Genomic DNA, 27,241 nt, shown 5'->3' on the forward strand with positions numbered 1-27,241 from the left:
GCTCTGCGGGTCTCTGAGGGGCCCAGAGAGACCCTTGGGGGCTTCAGACTGTGCTCTCGGGTGGCCCAGAAAACTGAGGTCCATTCTCCCAAAGCATCAGTCCAGTGCAATCTAGCTTTACATTTAGATTTAGGTAAATGGTTTGAAGCATTTCCACCCCCCACCCCCTGAAAATTAAGATAAATGTGGCATAGAATAAAAAACCCACACTAATTTTTAAAGATAAAATGAAATGACTCCACCTTTGTAGTCAGCAGGGCTGACTCGGTGTCCACTTCGCTGTTGGGGGTGCCTTAGGGGGAAAGTTTGAGAAACAGGCCATTAAGGTGCAAAAGAGGAGAAGAGGAGATGGGAGAGAAGGAAAAGATGGGGAGGAAAGCCTAGGAGAGGGGAAGAATCAAAGAGATAGAAGAGCGAGGGGCTGTGGTGTTTATAAGCAATTTCCCAAAGGTGTCTATCCTGTCTCCCCCAACCTCACGGGGCCTCACCGGGGTATGAAGGACCCAAGGAAAAAGGCTAACCCAATACTTCTGGTACCACACTGGCTGGCTTACTGGTAAGTGCCGTTTCCTCTCTTAACAGAGCCCCAGGGAAGGCTTTCTTCTCTTTTTCACCAGTTTTCTTTAATTGCACGCGATCCACACTCAAGACAGACTTGTAGCTGCTGTTTGTATTGTTCCCTAGGCAGCCCCACAAAGCGAGTCTTTGCTGGGCATGTTAATTACATGGTGGAAAGAACAAGCCATCTCCTCGCTAGGGAGGGTTGTGGGGTGGGGTGGGGGACTGTCAGGACTGTGTGCTGGGCTTCGCTTCTGGACGTGGGGGACCAGGGACCCCCTGCCGGGGTGGGGCCATCTTCCCTGGGGCGTGGCTCGGTCCATCCCAGGCCAGGGCTGTGCTCAGAAGCAGCACGTGCCTTTGGAGGCTTCTGCAGCGATGGTGGTAGCGTCAAGCCTCAGAGGGCGGGCAGGGTTGGGGGGCGGGGGCGCGTCCTGGCAGTGGCGGTGGCGGGGTGCGTCCTCTGGTCTCAGTTATTGTCTCTGGTGTCCGAGGAGGCACTTCCGAACAAGATGTCACTGTCGTGGGACATGCTGCTCAGCTGCGACTTGGTCTTGATGAGAAACTGGGTCCTGCGGAACATCACCCTCTCCTGCTCCTGCTTGAGCTCCAGGTAGGAGCGGGAGAAGGTGTGGAAGATGGAGGTCACGGGGAAGGCCATGAGGAGGATGCCGCTGAGGATGCTGCTGAGCGCCACCACCTGGCCGGGCGTGCTCCTGGGTACCATGTCGCCATAGCCCACGGTCGTCATGGTGATGACGGCCCACCAGTAGCAGGCAGGGATGCTGGTGAACTCGGGGCTCTCGGCCATCTCGTTCTCGATGACGTAGAGGAGCGGGGCGAAGAGCGCGATGGCCACGCAGAGGAAGAGCAGCAGGAGCCCGAACTCGCGGGTGCAGCGGCGGGCCGTGAGCCCCAGCGTCTGCAGCCCCAGCGAGTGGCGGGCCAGGCGCATGACGTACAGGATGCGCAGCGCCCGCAGGACGCGCAGCACCAGCCCCACCTTGTCCAGGTAGCTGTTGCCTGTGCCGGGCTTGCGGCGGCCCGCGGAGGCGCCATCCACCAGCAGGGTGACGTAGTAGGGCAGGATGGCCACCATGTCGATCAGCGTCAGCGGGCTCCGCAGGAAGGCGAACTTGCTGGGCGCCTGGATGAGCCGCAGGAGGAACTCGAGAGAGAACCAGCCCACGCACACCGACTCCACGATGAAGATGTTGCGGCACATCTGGGAGCACCGGCCCTGGGAGAGAGAGAAGGGCGGGGAGGTCAGCGGCTCCACCGTGAGGAGCGCGGGGCTCCGTCCTGGGCCAGAGGGCGCTACCGGGGCCAAGGTGGGCTGGCCTCGATGCCTGTCCCTGGGTCCCCTCTCTCCGGTTACACCCACTCCCTGGGCAATCCCGTGCAAGCCTGAAGCTTGAAGCATCTTCTCAACACTGACTACCCCTTATCTCTCTGCAGCCCAGACCCCGCCCCTGAACTCCAGACTCCAGAGGAGCTGCCTCCTAAGGGGGTCTGATAGGTGTCTCAAACTCATCACGTCCCCAGACTAGCTCCTGACCTCTTTCTTCTTAAAATTTATTTTTATTGAGATGTAATTGACATATAACAAACACAAGGCACAGGGCAAGCTGACCTGACACATTTACGTATTGCAATACGAATACCACCAAGGGTGCACGCGAGCTCGGTCACTTCAGTCGTGTCCGACTCTTTGCGACCCTAATGACTGTAGCCCATCAGGCTCCCCTGTCCGTGGGATTCTCCAGGCAAGGATACTGGAGTGGGTTGCCATGCCCGCCTCCAAAATATGTTTTGTAAGTTACTTATTTACCGTTTTTACTGTCTCAGCCCTGCTCATCTGCCCACCCTGCCCCGGAAAACTGTAGCCCTACAGGGCAGGACGCTTTGTGTATTGCTCACTCTCAGGCCCCAGTGCCTGGAAAGGCCTGGCACATGGCAGGTGATCAGTTACCAGGATGATCTGTTACCAGGATGCATGGCAGAACACTGGCCTGTCTTTAGACAGCATGCCAAGTGAAGGCCAGGCAGGCAAAGCGAAACTGGGGGAGGTGGCCCAGGTTGGGTGGAGGCCCTGGGGAGCCTGGCCATCCTGCTCGACACCCTCTGAGGGCTGTCCCAGGCGAACTCAGTCTTGAGGGGGCCTCATCCATTTTTTTTAAGAGAAGCTGGAAATTTGGAGTTTTACATGAAATCTCCTGGGTTTTAAATGTTGTAACAATTCGATACAAAGAAAGCACTCCATGTTTCATTCCGACACATCTGTGCCTTCGCCATGCAGGCTCTCCGGTTGCTGCTCTGATCTGCAGTATGGGGGACGGTCCCCAGGTTAGACCTCACCCTCAAAGGGGCTGGCAGAGAGGAAGGCACACATGGTTCTACCTGGGGCATCTTGTCGGTTCTGGGGCACAGCTGGGTTCTGTCAGACTCGCCATACTAGCTGTTTCTCTGGGAATATGTGAGAAGCTGGAGAGATGAACTGATACTTGGTGAGGCTTTGAGGTCTCAGACTTCTGAGACAGGAAGCCCCCTCCTCTGGGAAGCCTTCCTGGAGTGCGTCCCTCCAAGTATCCCGAGCAGAGTTGATGGGCCTCTCATAAGAGCCCTCTTGGCTTGTGCCCCATACTTATGGTTACGGGGCTCTCACCGAGGCTTGACGCACCCTGAAGCTGGAGACTTGCTCTGGTCATCCTGACTGCCCCATGAAGCCTGAATACAGGAAGCGCTTAAACGCCTGCTTGAGTGAGACAGTGAACCCCACTAGTCCCCCAAATGAAAGTGAAGAACAACCTGTTTACTGAGTCATGAAAAAGGCTGGGTATCTTTTTTTTTTTTTTTAAAGCAGGTATCAGAAGTTGAATAAAACTGGCTTTATTAGTATTTTCCTGATAAAATCAGTATTGCATGTGTCGGGGCCAAGGGAAAAGTCAACACTGAGCACAGGCGCTTCCAGACAGGTCTCCAGTGACAAGCACTTGCGCTTTTTTTCGGAGGGGCGTATAATCCTCACAGTGAGTAATTCCTGAATGTGCAATGCCAGGCGCTGTTCCCATCGCTTCTCATTCACTGAACCACCCCCAGCGCTATGAGGTGGGCCTGTTCACAACCTCTTCGACATGGGAACGGAGGCGCAGAGAGGCTGAGTGACTTGTCTCCAGAAGCACAGCCAGAGTGGACAAGGTGGGATTCAAATTCAGGCCACCCGGCTCTAACCCTGCCTGGCTCATCACTACCCCTCATGCATCTCAAATGTTCACTTTACTGATTGAGTGTTCATTTTACTGATTGAGCCTTTTCTTAACACTGGCTTTTAAAATTCAATGTATTCAAAAAGAAGTGTTAGAAACTCCCTGAGAGCTATAAATGTAACACTATTGCTACTTTCCCCACAATACTTATGTATGGAAAGACCCTCACGTGGTGAGTGGTTTTAACGTTAAATCAGAGGGTTCACGTAAAACCCTTAGCACATGCTTGGTACACAGCCAGTGCTCAATAAATGCTGGCTGGCATGATATTTATGTTTAGTTCATACTGCCATACCTATTTCTCCAGTGCCTACACAATTTGCACCTGTCTGAACTTTTCAGTCTGTCTTGACCCTTGCATCTGGAACCCCTACGTGTCGGGAGAGGGTCCCAGAGATGGGTCTCTTACAGACAGAGGCTAAGCTGAGGGGCTGCATGAGGTCCCAGGCTGCCATGTGGGACCCATACTTCCATATTTAAGAACCCAGACTCCAGACTCAGTTAGACCCAGATCTGGGCAAGCTGCTTTTCCTCAGAGTTCTCAGCTGTCAAGTGGTTGTGGGAACACCTCCCATGCCGGGATGCTGGAAGGTTCGCTGGGGAGATAAGATACAGGAAGAGTGGCAGCCCAGCCCCTGGCTCCCATTAACTGCCGGTAAGTAAGTGGTATCCCTGAGAACTGGGCATGCACCCCATCATGCCCTGGAGTAAACACTTATGGAAACTCCCTTCTTTAACAGAAAGCAATGCTCACTATTTAGATGTGCACACACATCTATCAATGAACAGCATATCCAGGACCCCAAAGAGCTTTCTGGGATCTTTTCATGTAAGAAGGGAATTGGGAAGGCTGAGAAAGGGTGCAAGTTGGTGAAGTAAATTTTGGTGGTGCACATCACGTGCTCAGCTCGGGGCCAGGCACATCAAACATTGCGTCATCCATCCATCCATCCATTCAACAGAATGGCTGAGCACCTCTCCCATGCTGGACAGTTTTGCCTTGGGCAGGGGGCACAGCGCAGACCTGAACAGTCTGTGGAGCTCAAGTCTGCATGTGGAGGAGGACGACACACAGGGAGACACGTTTGTAAACGCACGTAAACACAGCGATGGACTGGGATGCTACTGAGCCAGTGCAGTCAGGGAAGGCTTCCTGGAGGAGGCAACAGGGCAGGCAGAGAAGGACGTGCCCTTCCCGGCGGGGAGTGGTTCCTGCAGCAGCAGCCCCGCCCTCCCCCAGGGCAGGGGCGGGGCCCTTACCTGCTCCTCCTCCTCCCTCAGGCTGGGCAGGGTGCTGATGGAGAGGTTGACAGCTGTGACCGTGACAAAGAGCACCGACAGGAAGGCGAACACCTTGCCGGGCAGCCCCGAGTGCGGCCTTTCCACCATGTCGCGCAGCCGCCGCATGCAGCGGCCCAGGCGGCCCTCTTCCTCCGCGGGGCCCTCGCTGTCCAGGTCTTCACTGTCCAGCGCGTCGTCCTCGTCCTCCCGCTCCACCGTCTCGGCGAACTCCTGGATCTTCTGCAGGTAGCGGCGCTTGCAGCAGCCGTCCAGGTGGTCCTCGGCGATCCCCCAGTAGAGCAGCTCCTCCTGGAAGGACAGGGCGCACATCTCCCGCAGCAGCCGCAGCTTGCCCGCCCGCAGGAAGGTCAGGATGGTGCCGAAGGCGCCGGGGTTGCGGTCGAAGAAGAACTCGTTGCAGGTGACGTCATAGTCATCGCACACGTTGAGGATGTCATCGAAGTTGGTGCAGGCCTTGAGCTGGCCCAGCCGCGTCAGCGGGAACTCCTCCAGCGTGGTCCAGGGCAGCGAGTACTTGATGCCGCCCACGTTGATGATGATCTGCCGCCTGCGGTCCTCAGGCTGGCCGCCCTGGCGGGGCTCGTCCTGCGGCCGCAGCCGCTGGGCCCGGCGGTAGAAGACACCCTTGAGTGATTGGCTTTGGGGGAAGAAGGCTGGATGGAAGGAGGCATCCGATGTGCAGCTCAGAGCGCTGTAGTCGTAATCAGAATTGTCTCCCGGTAGGAGGGTCATTTTGAGCTTTCACATCCCTCTCCAGCCTAGGGTGGGGGGGGGGGGGGGGGGGGGGAGAAGGGAGGAAAGAGCCTCAGTGACTCCCGAGTCTCTGGGGACAATGTGGGTCCTGCAGCTAATTTCTGATATGGACCGCATTGTGTTCCCCCAGATTCATAGGGGAAAGCCCTAACCTCCAAGTGGATGATGTTAAGAGGTGAGGTCTTTGGGAAGTCATCAGGCTTAGATGATGTCAGGAGGGTGGAGCCCCAGGGTGAGATTAGTGCCCTGATAAGGAGAGGAAGAGACAGCAGGGTCTCCTTTCTCTCCACCGAGTGAGGGCCTGGTGAGAAGGCAGCCAACCTGCAAGTTAGGAAGACAGCCCTCATCAGACCCTGACCTGATCTCAGACTCCCAGCCCCCCAGATGGAGAGTAACCTGTGTCTGTTATTCAAGCCCCCTGGTCTAGACACTCTCTCACAGCAGCTTGAGGGAAGATGCTCAAGAGTCAGAAGAGCCACTCTATTGCTCAGCATCTCCTAAACCTCACCATTCCTCCACACCCGCATCTTTTACAGCATAAAAATGCACTGAGTGCTCCTGTAAGCCAGGAGCGGCTTCAAGCACTGGGCGTTTGCAGCCATGCATAAAATCAGATGCGGCCCCCAGCCCCACAGAGCTGACAGCCTACACCGGTACTGTTACTTAACGCTTTCAGTCTGTCCAACTTTGGGGGATATTTATTTAGCTTGGAAAAGTAGTTTAGTGTGGACCAGCAATTCTCAACCAGGCCTGATTTTTGTCACCAGGGAACAGATGGCAATGTCTGGAGGCATTTTTGATTGTCATGACTAGGGGATGCTACTGGCATCGAGCAAGGATGCTGCTAAAAGTCCTATGGTCAGACCCCACAACAGAGAATTATCCTGCCCCCCATGTTCATAGTGCAAGGAGGGGGGGCTCTGCTGTGGTGGTTATGAGCGTAGAGTTTGATGTTGAATGTCCTCATCTGCAAAACGGGTATCACTATACGATCTACCTTATAGGATTACTGAGAAGATTCAGTGAATTATGTACCCAAGAGCACTGAACACAGTATGTGGGACATGGTAGGTCCTCAATACTTCCTGTCTACTATTTATTTTTTATTATTTTATTATTCTGTTTTATTTTAGTTTTTGGCTGCACCATGTGGCTTGTGGGATCTCAGTTTCCTGACCAGGGATTGAACCCGGGCCACGGCAATGAAAGCGTGGAATCCTAACCACCACGCCATCAGGGAACTCCCACTGTTTACACTATTTCAAGTATTAAAGGGATCGCCTGCATTCGTTCCATGTGTGGAAAACGTATCACTTGCCATAAATCAGAGGCAAAGTCTGAAAAATGCACAATTGTCGCAACAGTGACACGTTTTGCTCATGTGTCAACAAACGTCATCTTGAGGACCCAGGACTGGATTGGACAGGCTTGCTCCCTCCTCCAGGAAGCCCTCCTTGGCTCTTTCAGCTAAATCAAGTGTCATCCCCCCCACCCGCATTTATCGTCACCACACTTGCCACCCCTTTTAGAATGATCTGTGTGCAAGCCTGGTTCCTTCAGTAGACTGCTTGCTCCCTGGGGGAAGAACATGCTCTACTCATTTCTGAACCTCTGTATTCAGCAACATAAATGCTCCAAGAAATGCTCAACAAATAAGTACATTTCCTGTTGGTGAGGCCAACCCGATGAGGGCACTTCCGGGAAACTGAGGTCAAAATCTCAGCTTACACAGACTTCTTCCTTCCCCGTCCTCAAAGCTAAGGGTTTGTGCCATTAGAATCAGATTGCTTACGCAGTCATAGCTCATGGGCTGCATTTGGTTTACAAATATTTTGCCTGGCTTGGAGAAGATTTTGAAAAATGGAGACATTTCATTTAAAAATTCATGGGTTTTTTATTTTTTTGGAAAATCAGATTATCTGGCAACCTTCACTTCAAATTCCAGCTGAGAAATGTCTGCCCCTCTTAAGGCAGGGCAGGCATGCTATGATCCACTGTCATCCCCACCCCTCCCTATTGTCTTCCTGACACATAATTTACTTCCCTTATGTACATTTCCTTCCTGGTCACTGTAGGCACTTGAGTTTGGCACCCCTAGATGACAGCAACAGAGCTCTCCCGAATTAAGCTGATCTGGGGAAAAGTAGTGTAGTACGAGTCTATAATACTTGGATGTTATAGTTTTTCTTTTCACTCACACTGCACCAGGCCTTATTTGCGGCATGGGGGGGTCTCGTTCCCAGACCAGGAATGGAACCTGGGCTTCCCGCATTAAGAGTGCAGAGTCTTGACCACTGGATCTCCAGGGAAGTTCCAATATGCTTTTAAAATTCACTATCACTCCCCCCGACCCCAGCTCAGTCACCCACGGATGCAAGTGGTACCAGCCAAGTCTATCAATTCCAAATGGAGACCCATTTCTGAGTGTCCATCCGTGCTATGGGCATGTTCAGCGGAAACACTCGCGGTTGCAGATATACACAGAGCCCCGCGTGGGTGTGAAGGAGTGTTTAACAGGAGCCACGAAGGTTTCCACATCTGAGAGGGGCACCTCCCTAAGAGAAATTCTTTCACAAATGCAGATCATCACTCCACGCATTTATCTCTGGGGCAAACTGTCGTTTCTCAGCTCAAGTTTAAAACCACGGTACACCTGTGTTTGAAAAAACATGATCTGACTTTAAAGCATTAAGAGTGTTTTTAACTTCACCTAAAATTGGAACTCGTCTCCTTAGGCAGAGCCTGCCAGAATCCCTTGGAGGAGGAAGATGGCTTTTACTGCCACAGCTTTTCAGCTATGCTGCTTTATCTTTGCCACCAAAGACAAGAGGGAAAACGACATTCCGTTTGGCAAGAATAGTGATGGAGGCACGGGAGCCTTCCTCTCATCCTGCAAACCCTGGAGAGCGCTTGTGAAACCCCACGTCTGTAATCACCTCTTTTCTTGCAGAATTTTTTCTTTCAACCCTCCTCGCTTTCCCTCCAGCTGAAAGCTCCCCCAATTAGCAATTCCTCATTTTTTCTCTCGTGATCTGTATCAGCCGTGAGTCAAAGCCTCAGCCTCCTGCATGGAAAGTTGTTCTGTCTCAGAGACAAGTATGGAGAGGAGAGAAAAAGTTGCTTTGTGCAGGCTGCTTGTACACGGAGGGCCAGAGGACCCTGGGGAGGCTCAGATGCTGAATTTGCTCAACAAGGGAGGGGCACCCTTGCCCTGAGCCTTTGGTCTTAGTGTTGTCCAGCCTGATGGGGGTGTGGGTAACAGTTCTGCCTGCTAGAGTCTCTGGTAAGGTTCATAGATCAGTCAGGCTCCAAAGTCCTGCTTCTGGAATATAAAGCTACTTTTCACCCAGTCTGGTATTAACCCTCACGAAAAAGCTGATTTTTTAAAATTTCGGTGTTAGGTCTGTGAGTTCCAGAGCATGGTACGATCTAGTGAGTTTGCCTCTTTAGGGTCTATATGTTTACTTAGGAAGAGGAAGCTGTTTGAGAAAGGGGCTCCAATGGTGGGAATGAGAAGGAGAAGTCCTGAGGGAGCTGTCATCCGTTCATTCATCCAACATTAGCACGTGTGGGACTGTGCCAGGCCTGGGGGCACAGCAGAGGACACGACAGACCCAGTGCTGTCCTTACAGAGGTGACGCTTTAGTGGGGGACACAGTCTCTAAATGAATACACAGATCGTTTCAGGCCGTAATGAGTGTTGTGATGGAAACAGAACTAGGTGACCAACGGGAAGTGACTGGGGTGAGGGGTCAATGCTTGCTGGAGGGACCCAGGAGGGCTTCTCAGGGGAGAGGACCCTGGGGCAGAGCCAGCCCTGGGAGGGCCTGGGAAGCAGTGTCTTGGGTGGAATTAGAAGAGCTTGCTCCTGACCTGGGGATGGGACTGGATGGTCAGACACGGAAGTAAAGGCCAAGTGGCCAGGCAGAGTGAGCGAGGGGAGGTGGGAGAAGACGAGCGTCTGCTGCCCCCTGCTGGGGGGTCAGCAGGCGATAGATGCGCTGGGGGTTCATTCTTCGTGGGTGGGGCATCCTCTGGAGAAGTCCCAGGCTGGGCGGGGGAGACCACCCCTGTCTCTGGAAAGAGACCACCGAGGTTTGGACCGGTGGAGGGGTCTGGAGAATCGGAAGGATCTGGGCTGGGCTTTGGAGAGAGAGGGCTGAGGGGACTCGCTGTGGGACTGGAGTGTGACGAAGGGCAAGGACAAGGATGTAGGGTGATCCTAGGGGTGCCATTCACCCAGGTGATCGATAGGTGGCGCTAGGAGGCCCGAGTTAGAGGCAGCCTTTCCCGGCTACAGGATGATGGAAGGAGAAATTGTGGGCCAATCACAGACAGAGAGGTCAGGGATGGGGCCTCCCACATGGGTGACGGGTGGTATCAGAGCACCAAGGCCGACCTGATGATCATTGAGGAGGGGGAGGGGGAGCTCTGACTTGGCTGGGCTGGACGGAATGGGAGGGCCTGGCGAGCAGGGACATAGCAAAGCCCGAGGGGGCTGGTATTCCCTGTGCTCAGCGCCCAGCACCCACCCCTTTGCCGAAGCTGCACACCGCCCCAGCCCTGAGTGTTGGTGCAGGTAGACACTCCCCCACTCCTACCCAGCCTTGGCCAAAAGATGTCTGTATCCTTCTTCTGATTCCTGGAAGCAGTGACTATGCTGGCTTCTCTGGCAAGCAGGAATCAAGGTTACAGATGGAAATGGGGCTGCTAACCAGCTTCCTCTGAGGTGGGAAGATTTTCCTGGACTGTCTGGGGAACCCATGCAACCACCAGAGTCCTTAAAAGATGGACGAGAAAGGCAGGAGGGTGCATCAGAGTGATGAAACGCTGTGAGAAAGACTGGACTGGCCAGTGCTGGCTTTGACAATGGAAGGGGCCACGAGCCAAGGAAAGCGGGCAGCGTCTAGAAGCTGAGACAGACGAAGAACAGACTCTCCTCTGGGCTCTCCAGAAAGGAACGCAGCCTTTCCATGCCTTTATTTTAGCCCTGCAACACCCATTGCAGACCCCTGTTCTCCAGAATGTGAGGCAGTTAAGTCTGTTTTGTTTTAATCCACTCAGCTTGTGGCGATGTGTCACAGTAACAAATACAGCGAGTGTTGAGAAAAAGCTGGTTAGACTCCAGCTTGGGGGCGGGGGTAGGGGGGCGATTTGCTGATGACCTCAAGGTGGGGAAGCAGAAGAGCCCGCTAGCTCTGAAGTCAGGAGACCAAGGTCTCCTATGACTTTGAACAAGTCATGTCCTGCCTCTGAGATGCAGTTTCCTTATCTGTAAAATGGGGATATTTGTTGCTCTGACCTCCCGGAGTTATGATCAGGACTAAAGCAGAGGACACAGATAACGTAGGTGCTGGGGCCAACGCCTGACCTGCAGGGGATCCTCAATGGGCCTGCTGTATTATTACTAGCTAGGAGGGGGATCTGTTATTCTCCCCTCTTCCAGACAAGGGTGACTCCTTTCTTGACCTGATTAGGCAGGACTGGATCCCAGCGTTGTCTGACCCGAGAGCCCATTGCTGGAGGGAATGCACTCATATGGCCTCTGGGAAAGCCTGAGGGGTACCGAGGGGAATGAAGGATGCTGGCGTCTGATGACCCGGGAATCCCATTCCTGGGTATATCCCTCAGACTTGGATCCACAGGGCTTATGACAGACATTGTCTGTAATATATTTGTACTCCAATCCTTGACTCAGGATCTGCTTCTGGGGACTCAGATGCAAGCAAGGAACAAGGCACAAGAAGATATCTCTGGCGCTTGGAGGTCTCCCAGTGTCCCTCCCGGTGGTGGGGGAGATGAACAAGTGGACCCAGATGGCAAAGCCTGCGGAGTGCCCAGGAACTGGAAGCAATGGACTAGATGCAGGCTTAGCAACACATTTAGATCTTAAAAACATGGTCCCAAGTGGAAAAAAGAAACAACAGAAGTTTATAGCACTTTGCTGTTTATGTAAATGAGCGCACACACAACATTACATATCTTACAGACTCGAGCACATGCAAGGATCTCTGTCAACCACAGGGAGGGTGCCTGGGAGGGCAGGGGGAGGGGATAAGCTTGGGGACTGGAATGAAGGGAACAGTGACTAAGGCAGCCTGGTGATGCAGAGCGATATGAATTAAAGAGTGTGGTTAGCACCGCCCTGGGTTTTAATCCAGGTTAGAGAAAAAGAAGAGCACGAAAACTGTCACGCCACTGGGTTTTGCATCTCTCTGGACTCAGCTGAGATACAGACCCCCAAGTCCCCCCCAAGACCCTGTCATCAGAATCCTTAAGTGGGGGCCGGGAACTGGCATTTCTGAAGGCTCCCTGAGAGCCTGCTGATGTCTGAGAGAGGAAAGGCAGGCGCCAGGAAAGCCGGCAGGCCTTCCAGGTGCTCTGGGCTTCGGCCGGGAACCCTCTGCCTGACTTCCCAGTCTCCCTGGGGTTCTGGAAGCCTCTGGGGGTCCTGCACGAGAGGAGCCTCACTGGAGAAGTGGAGACCCTCTGGTTCATGAGAAAATCTGTCTCCTCTAGGGCTGCCTTGATTGAACGCCCCTTCATGAGCCCACGGCTCCGCGGATTCTCCCCAGGCAGCCTCTCTTCCTCCTGGGATAAAGATGATGTTTAGAAGCTATGACAGAGGGCTGAGTGTACATTTCCAAAGAGAGATGATCACTGAAGCCAGAAGGAGTTCTGAAGGGCAGCACCCCCACCTGGAGGCTGCTCTGTGGCCAGCGTATGACTGGGGGTGGGATGCAGGACCTGGGGGTGGGGGTAGGACTCTGGAGCAGGGAGCAGGGTGGGAGGAAGGTCTCTGTCAGGCTTGTCTGGATATTGCTGCTGCTTCTGCTGTTAACCTTTCAGCCTGATTCAGCCATCTGTACCCACCAAGTCACTGGCCCTCTTCCGGGCCTATTTCCCCATACAGCAGGGACAAGCGTGTTGACCTCACCAAGCTGGTGAATGGAGGTTTCACGCCCATTTTACAGATGAGGAAACTGAGGCTTTGAAAGGTGAAAACTCATGACTCTGGTGGCAAGTGATGAAGTCAGGCTCCACTAGGTCTGTGGGACTCTGAGCAAACCTCTTTGACTCTGCATTCTACTGTTTCCCTGCATCGCTGGTTCCTGGCGGCGGAAGGGTGTCCAGCACCTCGCCTATAATTTCTAGGCACAAGCTTTTGAAAAGTCTTTGGGGATGGGGAGAAGCAGGCAATTGCCCATAGCTGGGGAGACATCCTTGTTCCTACTGGCTATTTGCACACGAGCAGAGTAAGGAATTAATAAAACTGGTTTCATCGAGTTCTGGGTTGCTATTTCAGTCTCTGGGCAGAAGAACTCTCCTGTGGGGTAGCAGGTACCAAGCAGGGCTGAGGGTGTGGCCTCTGGACCACGATGTCTGGCCCACCGTTCACCAGCTCTGCAGCCTTCTGCAAATACCTTCACCTCTCTGTGCCTGGCTCCTTAGCTGTAAACTGGGGTGTCATCACACTCGCCTGCTAAGTGCTTGGAGCCATGCCTGGTGCGTTAGAAGGGCCCCCTGTTTGCTAGAACGGCTTCTGGGCAGCATGCCTGGCACCTCACCTGCCGGCTCCTCCCCCAGCATTTCTTTCCTCAGGGGAGCAGTATGAAGCCAACATCACCTTCCAGAGGGCGGGACCTCAGTGCCAGCTCTCCTCACCTGGCTGAAGTCAAGTGCCTCACCCTGCTGGGCCTCCGCTTCCCCGTCAGTCAACAGAAACTGACGAGGCACAGGCCTGCGGTCAGCAGAAGGGTGGCCTCCTGAAGAGGTCCACATCCCAAGCCCTGGATGGAACCTGGGAGTGTAACCTTATGTGGTGAAAGGGAGGATGTTACTGCGATTAAACTGAGGAGCTGGAGATGGGGAGATGGCCCTGGATCGACTGGTGGGCCCAGTGTCACCACAAGAGTCCTCATCACAGGGAGGCAAGTCCATGGGGTCGCAAAGAGTCAGGCGTGGCTGAGCAGCTGTCACTCAAGGGGATCAGAGTCAGAGATGAAAGAGACGCGATGGCAGACGCTGAGGCTGGAATGTCGTAAAGCCAGGAGCCAAGGACGCAGGGAGCCCCCCCACCCCACCCCCCGAAGCTAGGAAAGGCAAAGGAAGGGACTCTCCCTGCAGGAGCATGGCCTTGCTGCCCGCTTGGTGTCAGCCCACTGAGGTCCATCTGGACTTTTGATCCCCCCCAAACCGTAAGATAACAAGTTTGTGCTGCTTCAAGCCACTACGCTGTTAGCAGCATGTGGCGGGAAGAAACAAACCAAGCGCAGTGCAACTTTCTTTAAAAAAACAAAAAAGCGTTTTTCCCCGAGCTCCTCAGGCTTTGGTTTCTGTCTCTCCTCCCCACACTTGCCAACCCGTGTCATTCCTTAATCCCGAGCGGGTTTCGAGGGGACTCCAGCGGCCTCTCCCTGCAGTCCTTCCCCTGCAGGGGGAGTTTCATCCGTCATGGTCAAGGTTCCTGGCTGGGCTGACTCAGAGGCGGATCATGCTGCATTAATCCTCAATTAGACCGTTAATCAAAACGGATCCAGCCGCTAGGCTGGCCCAGCCTCTGGCACACCAGATCCCTGTGAGATGCTGTGCCCGCGTGGGAAATCCATCTCTCCTGTCCACGCTTATTACAGTCCAAGTGGGCTGGCCCCCAGCCCTGCTTCCAGTGAGGGGGGGCCTCAGTCACTGGGGTGGGGGATACTTGCTGGGAGCTGGGCTCTCTCCTCCACCCCACCTGCCCCCTAAGAGGGAACATTCAGAGACCCCCATCCCCCACCCCCAGCCAGAGGCAGCCTCTGGAGCCTCCCTACAATGTTCCTCTGGCAAAATAAAAACACATCCACGCTTGCCTTCTACCAGGAGGGGCTTTGGGGCGGGAGCCAGGGGGTCGTTTTCTGTTTGTCCCCTGTGGCTTCTGATTTGGGAGCACAGGGGTAAGTGGAGGCACAGGCTTGGGGAGCAGTTGGGGCCTTGGGGCAGCAGCCGGGGAGGGGGACACCTACTTAAACAATCCTTTGCTTCTTGTTCCTCAGTAAGTGTTGAGGCCACGTGTCTGCGGTCAGCTGCAGTGGGACGGGGCGGGGAAGGAGGGGTGGTGTGCCCTGTGAGGCCGTCGTTCGGCTCCTACCTGGACCGCCGTGACTCCGTGCGTGGACCCTGTCAGTCAGATACTGTCTGCTAGGGAACAAAAATGGCCAGGAGGGACTAGTGCTGGCAGCTAGACTTCCCTGCCTCCGCCTTTGTATCAACTCTCTTTTAGAGTGGCTTTTCCAGCCGCTATTTTCCAACCATGGGGCTCCATCTTTGGGTTTAGTGGGCCAACCAAGGGTGGATTTCCAGACCCTCTATCTCTGGCCACCAGAAACGCTGTCTCTGCCTCACATATTCGGAAAGGGGACGTGAAGAAAAGACGGCCGGGTCAAGACGCCTTAGAGGGGCCCCGGGGGTTGACTCCTCAGACCTGGTTGGAGTCTCTCAGGCCTGTGTCCAGGGCCCTTCTAATCCCTGGGGCATCGTCCTCACCTCTGGCCACAGCCCAGCTGTGTGGGGTGCAGGGGGATCAAAGTGGTGGCGGGACGGGAGCCTGACTCCCAGATCTTCCCCAGTCAGACTCCAGGGCTCCCCTCGCCTGGCCCTCAAGGCTTGGGACGGGGATCAAGGTTGTACACTCACGGCCCCTGTGGGTTTGAGTGTGTCCCATGACAGACATCTTTCCACTGGAATGGGCTCTTAGGGAATGACGGATGAAGGCAGTCCCCAGGAGCCTTCACCGCCTGCCTTTCAGATGCGCCTTCCCTCCCTCCCTACTTGGCAGGTGCCTCTGCAGAGCTCCAGGATGGAGGACACAGGGTCAAGCTTAGGTCTGACAGCTCCTGAGAAGTCCACCCAAGAAAGCTGGCACGCGCCCTGGCTCCGGCCCTGGGACCGGGTCACCAGCAGTGCCAAACCTGCCTTGGAAACATGAGCGGGTGAGGCTCCCCAGAGCGACTCTGACTGTGCTGTCGTGTGTGGGTATCAAACACACCCTAGTGAATAAACCTCGGCTCAGATTCATGGAGTCAGAAGAAGCCACCCTCCTTAACACACGTGATGAATCAGACTGGTTCCGGCTCCCTTCTCTCACCTCCCCTGCGTTTATCTTGAGGGGTCAGCAAAGGGGGTCTCTGCAACTGCCTCGTTCACCTTGCTGACTCTGACGCCTGGTACCCTGGATGTGCTTATGGACAGCAAGTGCTTCAGGAAACGCCTGCTGAATGGACAGCTTCCGTAGTACACCCCATCGGTGGGAGCCTGCCTTCATCAGTTCGGTGAGATGGGCTTTTCTCAGTCCTCCTCCCCATTAAAACCCTCCCCCTAAGGAGCTTTCTAAACGCCTCTTCTTCTTATCCAACAACCTATTCCAGCCTCCGCCTTCCCCTTGAGAATGAATGCAGTAGATGAACCAAGGAAAGGCCTTTCTGCAACCTGTCCAGGGACCTGCTTGTACACAGGGGGGCGAGGGGTGTTCTCTCCAAGCTGCAAGCCGGCTCCATCCTCTCCCACCCAGTTCTCTCCCCAGCACAGCGCCTCAATAACTGTTAGTGAAATAATGAACAGCTGAGATTTGGCAAGGTGAGATGCGCATAGTAGGCGCTCAACCCGTCTCCCAGTCAACCGTGAATGAATGAAGGTGCTTCCCTCCTCTCCCTCTTCACCCAAAGATTCCATCCAGGCTGAGCCCCTTCTGGGTAGGGAGCGCCCCCCGAGGGTGAGGAGGCCACCTTCCCCTCCAAGGCAGAGTTGTCTCAAGAGTCCCCAGCGCCTAGCACACAGTGGGCTCTCAATAAAGGCTCGTGGCCCTAATGAACAACTCAATAAAGCCCTCTGACGCGAGGCCCCACTCTGTACCTAAGGATGGAGTGAATGAGCGGGAGACAGACGGACGCACCCCCCCCCTCCGCCCCCCGCCCCATCAACCTCTCCCCAACACCCCCTCCTCCCCGGATCCTCCTGCGAGACGGCGAGAAACCCCGGCCGCTGCTGGGGTGCGGCCCCCGCCCTGTCACTTCGCGCGCCGGGGGACCCCAGGGAAGCGCAGAAGCCGGACCCGCACGGTGACCGCCGCGCGCAGCTGCTCCCGGGTCCCCTGTCGCCCCAGACCGCTCCCCTCGGCGGCTTTCTGGGTCCCCGGAGGGGCCACAGCTACGTGCGGCTCCCCCGCCTGGGCCCGAGTCCGCCCGCCCGGCGGCGCCCGGCGGGGCTGCAGCGCGCCAGGGTCCCACCTCAAGTTCTCGGCAAGGCGTCCCCGCCGCGGAGTTGGCCGGGCTGCGGCTCGCGTCCCCCGGCGGCCGGCGGGTCCCGGCGAGGACGCGACCAGGGGCTGGAAGCCGCCCGCGCCGCCTCCGGGAGCGGCCGGCCAACTTCGGCCCCGGGGCCCCGCTCGGCTCCAGCACCCGGATCGAGGGCCACCCGCCTGTGCCTCCCGGTCCCCGCCGGGCTCCGAGTGCGCCGGGAGCGCCGCGCGGCCGCCGCCGAGGGAGGGAGGGAGCGGGGCGGGAGGCGGGCCGGAGGGAGGGGCGGGGCGCGGGGCGGGGAGCGCGGGCGGCGGCGGGGAGCGCGGGGGGCACGCGGCTCCCGCCTGGAGGGTCCGGGCGGCCCAGCGCCAGGCCTCCGCTCTCGGGTGCACCGCGCGGCGCCGGGCTCCCTCCGAGCCTCCGCCCGGGCCGCCCGCGCCGAGCGCCCGGCCGCCGCCCTCTCCGCCTTCCCCCGCGGCCCCCGCCCGCCCGCCCTCGGGATCCCCGCGCTCCGCTGCCCTCGGGCTGCAAGTGCCCCGCGGCGCGCCGGCCTGCTGGGGTCATGTGCTTCCCCGGCCCCGCAGGTCGCGGACCCCTCGCGCGCTGCCCGGGGCTCCAACGTGCCCCCTGAAGCGACCCCGCTCCGCTGCCCCGGGGCGCGCGCCGCGCGGGGCCGGGTCTTGTGTCTTTCCGGGGAGGTCCCGGTGAGCCGCTGCCCCTGGGCGTCTCGTGCCACCGCGGGGCAGGGACCGCAGGCGCCGGCGGCGTCAACTTCCTAGGACGGCACGTGCCACGCCAGGTGCCTTTCCCTCCAGGTCCCCGAGTCCGCGAGGCCCAGCTGCCCGCACCCCCGGCCGACGCGGGGCACTCGGACGGGGCCCTGGGGTCCCGAGCCGCCTGAGAGCGACGCCTCGCCTCGGAATGGGTAGGAGTCGCGCTTTTGCCCGGGGGCGGGGGGTGGGTTGGAGGGTTTGCCAGAGAGGGGGTGCGCCTCCGCGCAGCCGGCGTTCCCGGGTCGCCGGCCTGGCAAGAGCGCCCCCCTCGCCCCCTTCCTCTTTTCCTTCTAGTCTCTACGCCCTTTTCCACCCTCAGAGAACGAAGCAAGGTCGTGAGAACCTGCGCTGGGCACAGCCTGTGGCCTCCTCCTCCTCAAGGGTGGGGAGCATCCCCTCTTTCTGGGAATAGGGTTTGTTGTTGTTGAGTCGCTCAGTCTGTCTGACTCTTTGCGACCCCATGGACAAGTCTGCCAAGCTCCTCTGTCCATGGGATTCTCCAGGCAAGAGTACTGGAGTGGGTTGCCATTTCCTTCTCCAGGGGATCTTCCCCACCCAGGGATGGAACATGCGTCTCCTGCCTTGGCAGGCGGACTCTACCGCTGAGGTCCAGGGGAGCCTGGGAATAGGGTTAGAGTGTCGCTCATTAGGCAGACGTTTGCTCGCTGATGCTGTTGAGGTGCCCAAGACAAGAAATTGCCCCCAAGAAGTCATGTTCTTCTGGGAGAGAGGCAGGACTAGGAAGGCCACAGGGAGGCACAGGATTGGAGGCTCAGAGAAAGGCAGGGAGGAAGCCAGAGCAGGCTGGTGGGGGTACAGAGTAAGGGGAGAGACTGCTTCAGCTCGACCTCAGGGGAGGTGACACGCAAGCCTGGACAAAGAGAAGGAGCCCGGCCTCGGAAGATCTGGTAAGAGGGCTTTCCCCGTAGGTGGAACGGTGAAGGCCTCAGCCCTGAAGTTGGAGCGAGGAGACGTGTTTGAGGAACAGTGGGGACATCAGAGAGGGGGTTGGGGGATGTAGGAAAGGAAATCCACCTGACTTTGGGGGCTCTAGTGCTCCGGTGGTCCCTAGAACGCACTGTGAGAAGCAGCCTTATGTGGTGGGTCACGCCCTGCCTTCCTCTTGCTTCTGAAAATTGGCATTTATATCTTTTTTCCTCGCTCATCATCTGTCTCCATCAAGAGCTAGACCCCACGCTCCATCAGGGTCAGGAATATGTGCTGTCCCCCAGTATCTCCCACACTGTCTGGCACAAACAGACCAGGCTTCTGAAATCATCAGTGGAAGGATGCAGAAGGACCATCCTATAGGACAGAGTTGATCATCTCAGTGAGGCCCAGGACTTGCTGACGACCACAGGGCAAAGGTGGAGAGCAGGCGTTCTCAAACGTATTGTGCATCCAAATCCGCTTGTTCAAACCCGGATGGTTGAGCCTACCCCCCTGAGTTTCTGTCTCAGTGGGTTTGGGGTGGGGCCCTTCAAACAAGTTCCCTGCTGCTGCTGCCTGATTGGTCTGGGGGAATCACATCAGAGAGCCTCTGATGTTGAAAATTTGAAATGCAGCCCAGCTGAGTCTGACTTTAAGTTCATGTGAGCTACCAGATTCCCTGGGCCTTGCTTCTGATTGGGTAGGATCAGCTGGACCTTAGGAGCATCTCTGTAGAGGGGCTGTGCCTGGGGGCTGGGCCTATCAGGACCCCATGTGCTGAGTCCAGTATGAGGGTGACCTGTGGACAGAGCCCCTGAAATGGTGGTGGAGACCTCAGTAAGGCCAGATCCTCCCTCTCACTCCCCATCCACCCTATAGGCGCAGGCTCGCTCGTGGGGCCCAGGAGCTAAATTACTGCCTGATCTTATCCCTGACTTATGGTAAACTATGCCCAATAAAATTCTTTTAAATCCTTTTAAGGAATTCCCTTGGCGGTTCCCACCTCCCTTTGGAGCCTTCCAGATTTTCAGCTCTTCTTTTCATATCTCCATGTCCCACCCCGAGAAGCATTCCTTCCCAAGCTGTTGTGTGGAAATGGATGTTGATGGTGCTTGGAGAGTTTCTGGGAAAGATGGGAACGGTCCGTGTTTGCTGAACACTCGCTAGGTGCCAGGCAGGTTGCCGGGGGCATTTGTGGATGTCAGCGGCACATGGTGGGCCTGGTGGTGGGCTCTGGCTCCCAGACCTGTTTTATTTGACCCTGCTGGGTTAGCATTTTCTTCAATATTAAATTTCTTAAATTTCCAACTAATTTGAATTAGTTGGCCAACTTTTACAAATCAGAAGATTTCATATTTTTTTATTTTCTTTAGAAACACAGGGAGATCTGGCTGGCAGCCCCTCTTGTGAGTGGTGTGCTGGTTCTGGGTTGTGCCCACCCCTTTGCCTGTGGTTTGCCCCTCAGCCGCAGTCATGTCCTCTAAGTTGGACCCCCCGGCAGCATGAGTTGCTGTGTCTCGTCCTGGTATATCATCTGGGGCCTCACAATAAATGGCAAAGCCAGATCTAAATACAAGCCTGGCTGACCTAAAGGCCCAAGCCTGTCTCTGAAAGATAAGCTGCTCTTAGAACCGGGGGCAGGAGGAAGACGTGTTGTCTCTGGCCCCAAGGAAATACCTTAAAAGGGAGTTACTGCCAGCAGTTTAAGGATATGCTTTCCCTCCCATTCATAACCCGCTGTCAGTAAGTCATAAAGTTCTGGGTTGTTTTTCCATGGCAAAAAGAGTTATCCCGAGCTGGCCAAACTTTTTAATCCATCTTGCCCCTTGAGATGAAGAGGCGAAGATTTGCAGGACAACTGGTTGGAGTTAGGAGGGGGGTGTCAGGGAGGGGGCCGGGGGTGCCATTTGCTCCCTGAGCTCTCCTGGTGCGTCTTGCTGAGTGTCCCTGGGGCACAACTTGTTGCAGGAAAAATGCAGCCCTGTGAGTTGGGGTGGGGATGGAAGTCGGGGTGGCATTCGTCGGCCACCTCTTCTGACACTCCGCTGCTTTCCTGCCCTCTTCCTGGAGTGATCTTCCCATAGTTTTCCACACAACCATTTTCTCCATGTCTTGGGCAGTTGTCACCTCGGGGCTCCTGTTTGGGCCAGGACCAGCATGGAGGCTTGTGATGCCAAGAACTGACTCACTGGAAAGGACCCCAATGCTGGGAAAGATTGAACGCAAAAGGAGAAGAGAGTGGCAGAGGATGAGATGGTTGGATGGCATCACCGACTCAATGGGCATGAGTTGGAGGAAGCTCCGGGAGATGGTGAAGGACAGGGAGGCCTGGCGTGCTGCAGCCCATGGGGTCGCAAAGAGTCAGACGCGACTGAGCGACTGAACCACAACAGCAAGGTGGACTGGGTGAGGTTGAGGGCCACAAGAACACAACCTTACGTCTTTATAAGTTGCTATCTCTCTTATCTTGGGTTTGTCTTGTACTAATTTTTATTTTTAACAGATATTGCATCAAAATGTTAACTTGATCGTGAAGCTTTGTGGCCCCTCCTTACATTTGGCTCCCCAGGCAAGGGCCTCAGCTGCCTCTCCTAGCCCCAGCTCTGCTTTGAATCTAGAGTGTTCTGGACTGGGAGTCAGGAGAGCTGGGCCCCGGTCCAGCCTGTGCCCCTTGACTCGCTGTGTGATTGGACCAAGGCCCATCCATGCCCTGAGCCTCTCAGCTGTACCACCTAGCCCGGAAAGGGCTTAAAATGATACAGTAGTTTTTATAATGATTCTAAAGTGATCCAAGACACCCACTGAGGCCATGCATCATCTCCATTCCCTGGGGCTTTGGGGCGTAGGACGCCTCCCTGACTCTGGTCATTATGGGGCGCCACTGTCATCTTCCTGCCACCCCACTCTAGGTGATTCTCTGGACAAACACCAGGTCTCTGTGGCTGTCGAGTGCAGTGAGCTCTGATGACTTTGTTCATTTTCCCCCAGATGGAGATGCTCAGTTCTGAAAGTGTGGGCATGTGCCCTCTTCTTTGATGTCTTGTTTCCCGTAGACTGTTCTTGGGCTTCTCTTGTAGTTCAGCTGGTAAAGAATCTGCCTGCAACGCAGGAGACCTGGGTTTGATCCCTGGGTTGGGAAGATCCCCTAGAGAAGGGAAAGGCTACCCATTCCAGTATTCGGGCCTGGAGAATTCCATGGACTGTATGGTCTACGGGGTCACCAAGAGTCGGACACGACTGAGGAACTTTCACTTTTCTTGATCTTTGGTTTCATTCACTGGCTCACACGATACACGTTCATGAAGGATCTTCTACATGCCCAGCGTATAGAAGACATGTTTCTGGCTTTGGAAGAGCTTAGTTCTAGAAAAGGAGGCTGCATGTAGCCGATCCGAGTGTGAGCGGGGTCTGCTCGGGGTAGAGGACTTCCAGTTAATTCCACATCCGGAGATCTGAGCATTGCCTTTCCTCCTGGGAGGAGCCTGCGTCCTTGGTGCTGTCTCCAAGGGCCCCCAGCCTGGAGCAGCATGCGATCGCCTTCCTAATAGAATCCTCTCAAGAGTGCTGCAGTGTGACATTTTGCAGCCACACTTGAACGAGCGAACCTCTGAGTTACGGTGTTCAGTTCTTCCTAACTCCCCATCTCCACCCCCTCCCCCGTCTCCCCTCCAGGTCCTGTCTCTCCTGTGGATTGTGCTTTGTCTTTTCCTGGTCTGACAGCCCCCAAAGCCCACTTCAAAGCCCACCCCCTTCTTTTAGCTTTCCTCCTCCGCTCCAGCCCTCGGGGGACTCTTGCCCTCACTCTTTCCCAAAGCCTTTATCAGCTAATAGGCACTCCGCCTGGAGCTTAATTAAGATCTGTCTCCAGCCCAGCCAGAATGTTCTGATTTCTTTGCAGGGAGATGGCACTTGCCCAGCAGCCAGTAACAGCTGGGAGGGCTCTGCCCCTCAACTTAACTGGGTGCAAACAGATGAATCTTGCTAGGGCTTCCATGTTTTTAAAAATAAGGAATTAGGTGCCAATATTTAACATCAGGAGATCTCACACAAAAATCTGGATTTCTGGCTTCCCTTGAAAACTAAAAGATATGCCAACCCTGGACCTACATTCCTCCCTGGCAAAAGCTGGCTAGAGGCAGTAGCAGCTTTCTCCCTCCGATGAGACGTGGGTTCTCTAGTTTGCCGCAGTCGCTGCTGCTCCTTGATGGCTAACGCTGGACTCCCTTTAGGCATCTGCTTTACCTTCCTGGCCCCTGCAGGCATCTGAGATTTTAACCGTTGCTTTCAATGTTTTCTCTTCTAAGAGGAGAGACAGCTCATCAGAGCGCTGTGTGCTGGCAGAGTCTCAGCAAGGCTCAAAGGGAAGCTGGGTGTCGTGGATCAAGATTGTTGGGTCGGTGGGGGAGGGGAGAGTCAGGCAATTGCCATGAATCCAGGCCGTAGTTTCTTAATATCAGTGAACTTAGATGGCTCTTTGAACTTGGCTGGTACTATGTTGCTTTCCTTGTATGTATAGCAACATACTTAATGCGACTATAAACAGTACAAAAATTAAAATACACTAACTTGTTGTGAAGTCAAGTGGGCCTTAGAAAGCATCACTATGAACAAAGCTAGTGGAGGTGATGGAATTCCAGTTAAGCTGTTTCAAATCCTGAAAGATGATGTTGTGAAAGTGCTGCACTCAATATGCCAGCAAATTTGGAAAACTCAGCAGTGGCCACAGGACTGGAAAAGGTCCGTTTTCATTCCAATCCCAAAGAAAGGCAATGCCAAAGAATGCTCAAACTACTGCACAATTGCACTCATCTCACATGCTAGTAAAGTAATGCTCAAAATTCTCCAAGCCAGGCTTCAGCAATACGTGAACCGTGAACTTCCTGATGTTCAAGCTGGTTTTAGAAAAGGCAGAGGAACCAGAGGTCAAATTGCCAACATCTGCTGGATCATTGAAAAAAGCAAGAGAGTTCCAGAAAACATCTATTTCTGCTTTATTGACTATGCCAAAGCCTTTGACTGTGTGGATCACAATAAACTGTGGAAAATTCTGAGAGAAATGGGAATACCAGACCACCTGACCTGCCTCTTGAGAAACCTGTATGCAGGTCAGGAAGCAACAGTTAGAACTGGACATAGAACAACAGACTGGTTTCAAATAGGAACAGGAGTTTGTCAAGGCTGTATATTGTCACCCTGCTTATTTAACTTCTATGCAGAGTACATCATGAGAAACGCTGGACTGGAAGAAACACAAACTGGAATCAAGATTGCTGGGAGAAATATCAATAACCTCAGATATGCAGATGACACCACCCTTATGGCAGAAAGTGAAGAGGAACTAAAAGCCTCCTGATGAAAGTGAAAGTGGAGAGTGAAAAAGTTGGCTTAAAGCTCAACATTCAGAAAACGAAGATCAAGGCATCTGGTCCCATCACTTCATGGGAAATAGATGGAGAAACAGTGGAAACAGTGTCAGACTTCACTTTTTTGGGCTCCAAAATCACTGCAGATGGTGATTGCAGCCATGAAATTAAAAGACGCTTACTCCTTGGAAGAAAAGTTATGACCAACCTAGATAGCATATTCAAAAGTAGAGACATTACTTGACTAAGGTCTGTCTAGTCAAGGCTGTGTTTTTTCAGTGGTCATGCATGGATGTGAGAGTTGGACTGTGAAGAAGGCTGAGCGCTGAAGAATTGATGCTTTTGAACTGTGGTGTCGGAGAAGACTCTTGAGAGTCCCTTGGACTGCAAGGAGATCCAACCAGTCCATTCTGAAGGAGATCAGCCCTGGGATCTCTTTGGAAGGAATGATGCTAAAGCTGAAGCTCAAGTACTTTGGCCACCTCATGTGAAGAGTTGACTTATTGGAAAAGAGTCTGATGCTGGGAGGGATTGGGGGCAGGAGGAGAAGGGGACTACAGAGGATGAGATGGCTGGATGGCATCACGACTCGATGGACGTGAGTCTGAGTGAACTCCGGGAGCTGGTGATGGACAGGGAGGCCTGGCATGCTGCGATTCGTGGGGTCACAAAGAGTCGGACACGACTGAGCGACTGAACTGAACTGAACTGAACTTCTTCAGAGCACTGACCATGTGCCAGAAACTGTTCTCAGATTTTCTTTTTTTACATTAAATTCTCACAATGACCTTGCAAGGTCGGTGCTATTACTTCCTCCGATTTAGAGACGAGGGGACAGGTACGTCACTTCTCAGGATAGGACGCAGCTGGAAAACAAGAAGCCGTGATCGCCATGTCCACAGAATGGCTCTGGAGCCTGGGGCTTAGCAGGACTGGATGTGCCTCTAGAGGATGGTTTTTAAAATCACCTGTGTCGCCTCATTTCCTGGCATGGGAACCTGCTGCTCTCCTGCTGGGAGTCTGTGAGCCTTGAGGCTCCCTTGCCCTGGCAAAAGGTTGGGGGTTAGGTGCCCTGCAGGTCAGGCCCTAGAGGTCTTTGCTCTGCAGACACACAGGAGGATAATAAGGCTTCAGCAAGAGGAGGATGGGATGGGGGTGGGGCAGGAAAGCAGCGGCCCTGCAAGCTGGGACCGGATGCCCCCAGCCATCCCATGGATCCGCGAAACTCAGGTGCCCCCAGCCAGCCCGGGGCATCAGCTCATTTCCCCTGTGTCCCCACGTCCGAGGTCAGCGTCCCGTTGCTCAGCTCTCTGCATCCGTCATGCTGCAGTGGAAGATTTCCGTGCCCTTGTCGTTACTTCGCATTGCTTCTGGGCTGCGTTCCCTCTTATTTCATTTTCATTTGAAATCCTGAGCTCACCCTCTTCGGAGCTGACGGGACCATTTATTTCCAAGGCTGCAGCCGGGCAGAGGGTGGCCGACAGCTGCGCGGAGGCCTCTGGTTTTCTGCCACCTGGTTTTCTCCCTGTGGACAGGGGTGGTAGGCAGGAGGATGTCTTCATTTTGCAGCAGCAAAGCTGTCAGAGCCTCAGAGCTAATTCCTTTGGCCCCAGAGGCCACTGCCTTGGTGGACTCAGTCCCCCTGTCTTTTGACCTTTTGGACTCAGACCCTTGAGAGGGCACAGGAGGTGCTTTGCAAGTGTGCTATCAGATACCCTTGGATCATCATAGTTGGGAAGACACCTAGAGACTATTTGCAGACCCTCTCTGAGTGTTCCGATAAGGAGACAAAGCCCAGAGAGGGCAAGAGATTTGTGGAGGTGGCACAGCAAGTGAGCAACAGAGCAAGGCTGAAGGGCTCCAGCTCTTTCCATTATTATACAAGCTGGGCTCTTCAGAATCCCAGGAGGCTCAGCCTCGAGACCTCTTGCTTATGCACCAGCCGTCTGGAAAGCTTTTCCGCCAGCCCTCTTCCTTCTTCGGTCTTAGTTCAGGCGTATCTTCCTCAGGTGGCCTCGGACACCTGCACCCAGAGCAGCCCTTCCCCCACATCACGTTCTTTCGCAGCTTCTACCTGCTTGTCCTCAGAGCTCTGATCAGTCCCCCAAGTAATGTCTCCCCAGCAGAATGCAAGCTCCGTGGGGGAGGGACCGGGTCTGGTGTCTGCTTTATTTACCCCTCTTTCTCAAGCAGCTGGCACACCAGCGGTGCTCCATGACTATATACAGATCAAAGAACTAATCCAGGTGGATTTCAGGGACTTCAGCTTATCCTTAGACTAGAAAACAGTTTTCTGTAAGCGTCTGTGGAATCCCTCTCATCTGCTCTGTTGTTCAGTCACATAAGTCGTGTCTGACTCTTTGCAACCCGATGAAAGGCAGCACCAGGCCTCCCTGTCCTTCACTGTCTCTGGAGTTTGCTCAAACCCATGTCCATTGAGTTGGTGATGCCATTCAGCCATCGAATCCTCTGTCATCCCCTTCTCCTCCTCCTATCAATCTTTCCCTGCATCAGAGTCTTTCCCAGTGAGTTGGCTCTCTGCATCAGGTGGCTCCAGGTATTGGAGCTTCAGCATCAGTCCTTCATTTGCGTTAGGTCAGAATTTATTGGTGGAAATAAAGTTCACTCCTAAAAATGCTTCAAGGCTATTCATCTAGCCTCACTTTGATTGGTTCATTTGATGCCGTTTGCTGAGCTCTGGGTCCATGCCACACCGTCTGCAAGGTGCTGGCTGTGCAGAGACGAGGAGGAGCTGGCGTTCACCAGGATTCTTCTCAGACTGGGTCTCAGCACAAAGGAGAAGTCATTGGCTCATGTGGTTGAAAAATCGAGGGGCTCATCTGCCTGACTCCAAAGCCCATGTTTTTAAAAAACCTCCTAGGGACTTCCCTGGTGGTCCATAGGCTAAGACTCCATGCTCCCAACGCAGGAGGCCTGGGTTCCATCCCTGGTCAGGGAGCTAGATCCCACGTGCCGTGCAACTGAGAGTTTACATGTCAGAACTAAAGATCCCACATGCACTA

At 54.6% G+C, this 27,241-nt stretch overlaps 1 protein-coding gene across 1 annotated transcript; it reads right to left on the reverse strand.

Moving 5' to 3' along the window:
- Positions 1-652: 652 nt before the first annotated feature.
- On the reverse strand, positions 653-17,365 carry KCNG1 (potassium voltage-gated channel modifier subfamily G member 1). The gene is made up of 3 exons (XM_004014637.5): positions 17,141-17,365; positions 5,085-5,884; positions 653-1,798 (listed from the first exon to the last, which is right to left on the reverse strand). Exons 2-3 carry the CDS (start codon positions 5,856-5,858, stop codon positions 1,028-1,030), a joined length of 1,545 nt encoding a protein of 514 aa, XP_004014686.2. The 5' UTR covers positions 5,859-5,884; positions 17,141-17,365; the 3' UTR covers positions 653-1,027.
- Between the last annotated feature and the right edge of the window lie 9,876 nt (positions 17,366-27,241).

The sequence above is a fragment of the Ovis aries genome, chromosome 13 (assembly GCF_016772045.2).
Source record: "Ovis aries strain OAR_USU_Benz2616 breed Rambouillet chromosome 13, ARS-UI_Ramb_v3.0, whole genome shotgun sequence".
NCBI classification, from domain to species: Eukaryota; Metazoa; Chordata; class Mammalia; order Artiodactyla; family Bovidae; genus Ovis; species Ovis aries.

What these genes read in the sequence shown, in the direction of transcription:
- KCNG1 (XM_004014637.5), bottom strand. Translation starts at nt 5,858, where the DNA reads ATGACCCTCCTACCGGGAGACAATTCTGATTACGACTACAGCGCTCTG. An exon ending in TGAGGGAGGAGGAGGAGCAG is followed by an intron (nt 1,799 to 5,084) that starts GTAAGGGCCCCG and finishes TCTCTCTCCCAG; the next exon opens with GGCCGGTGCTCCCAGATGTG.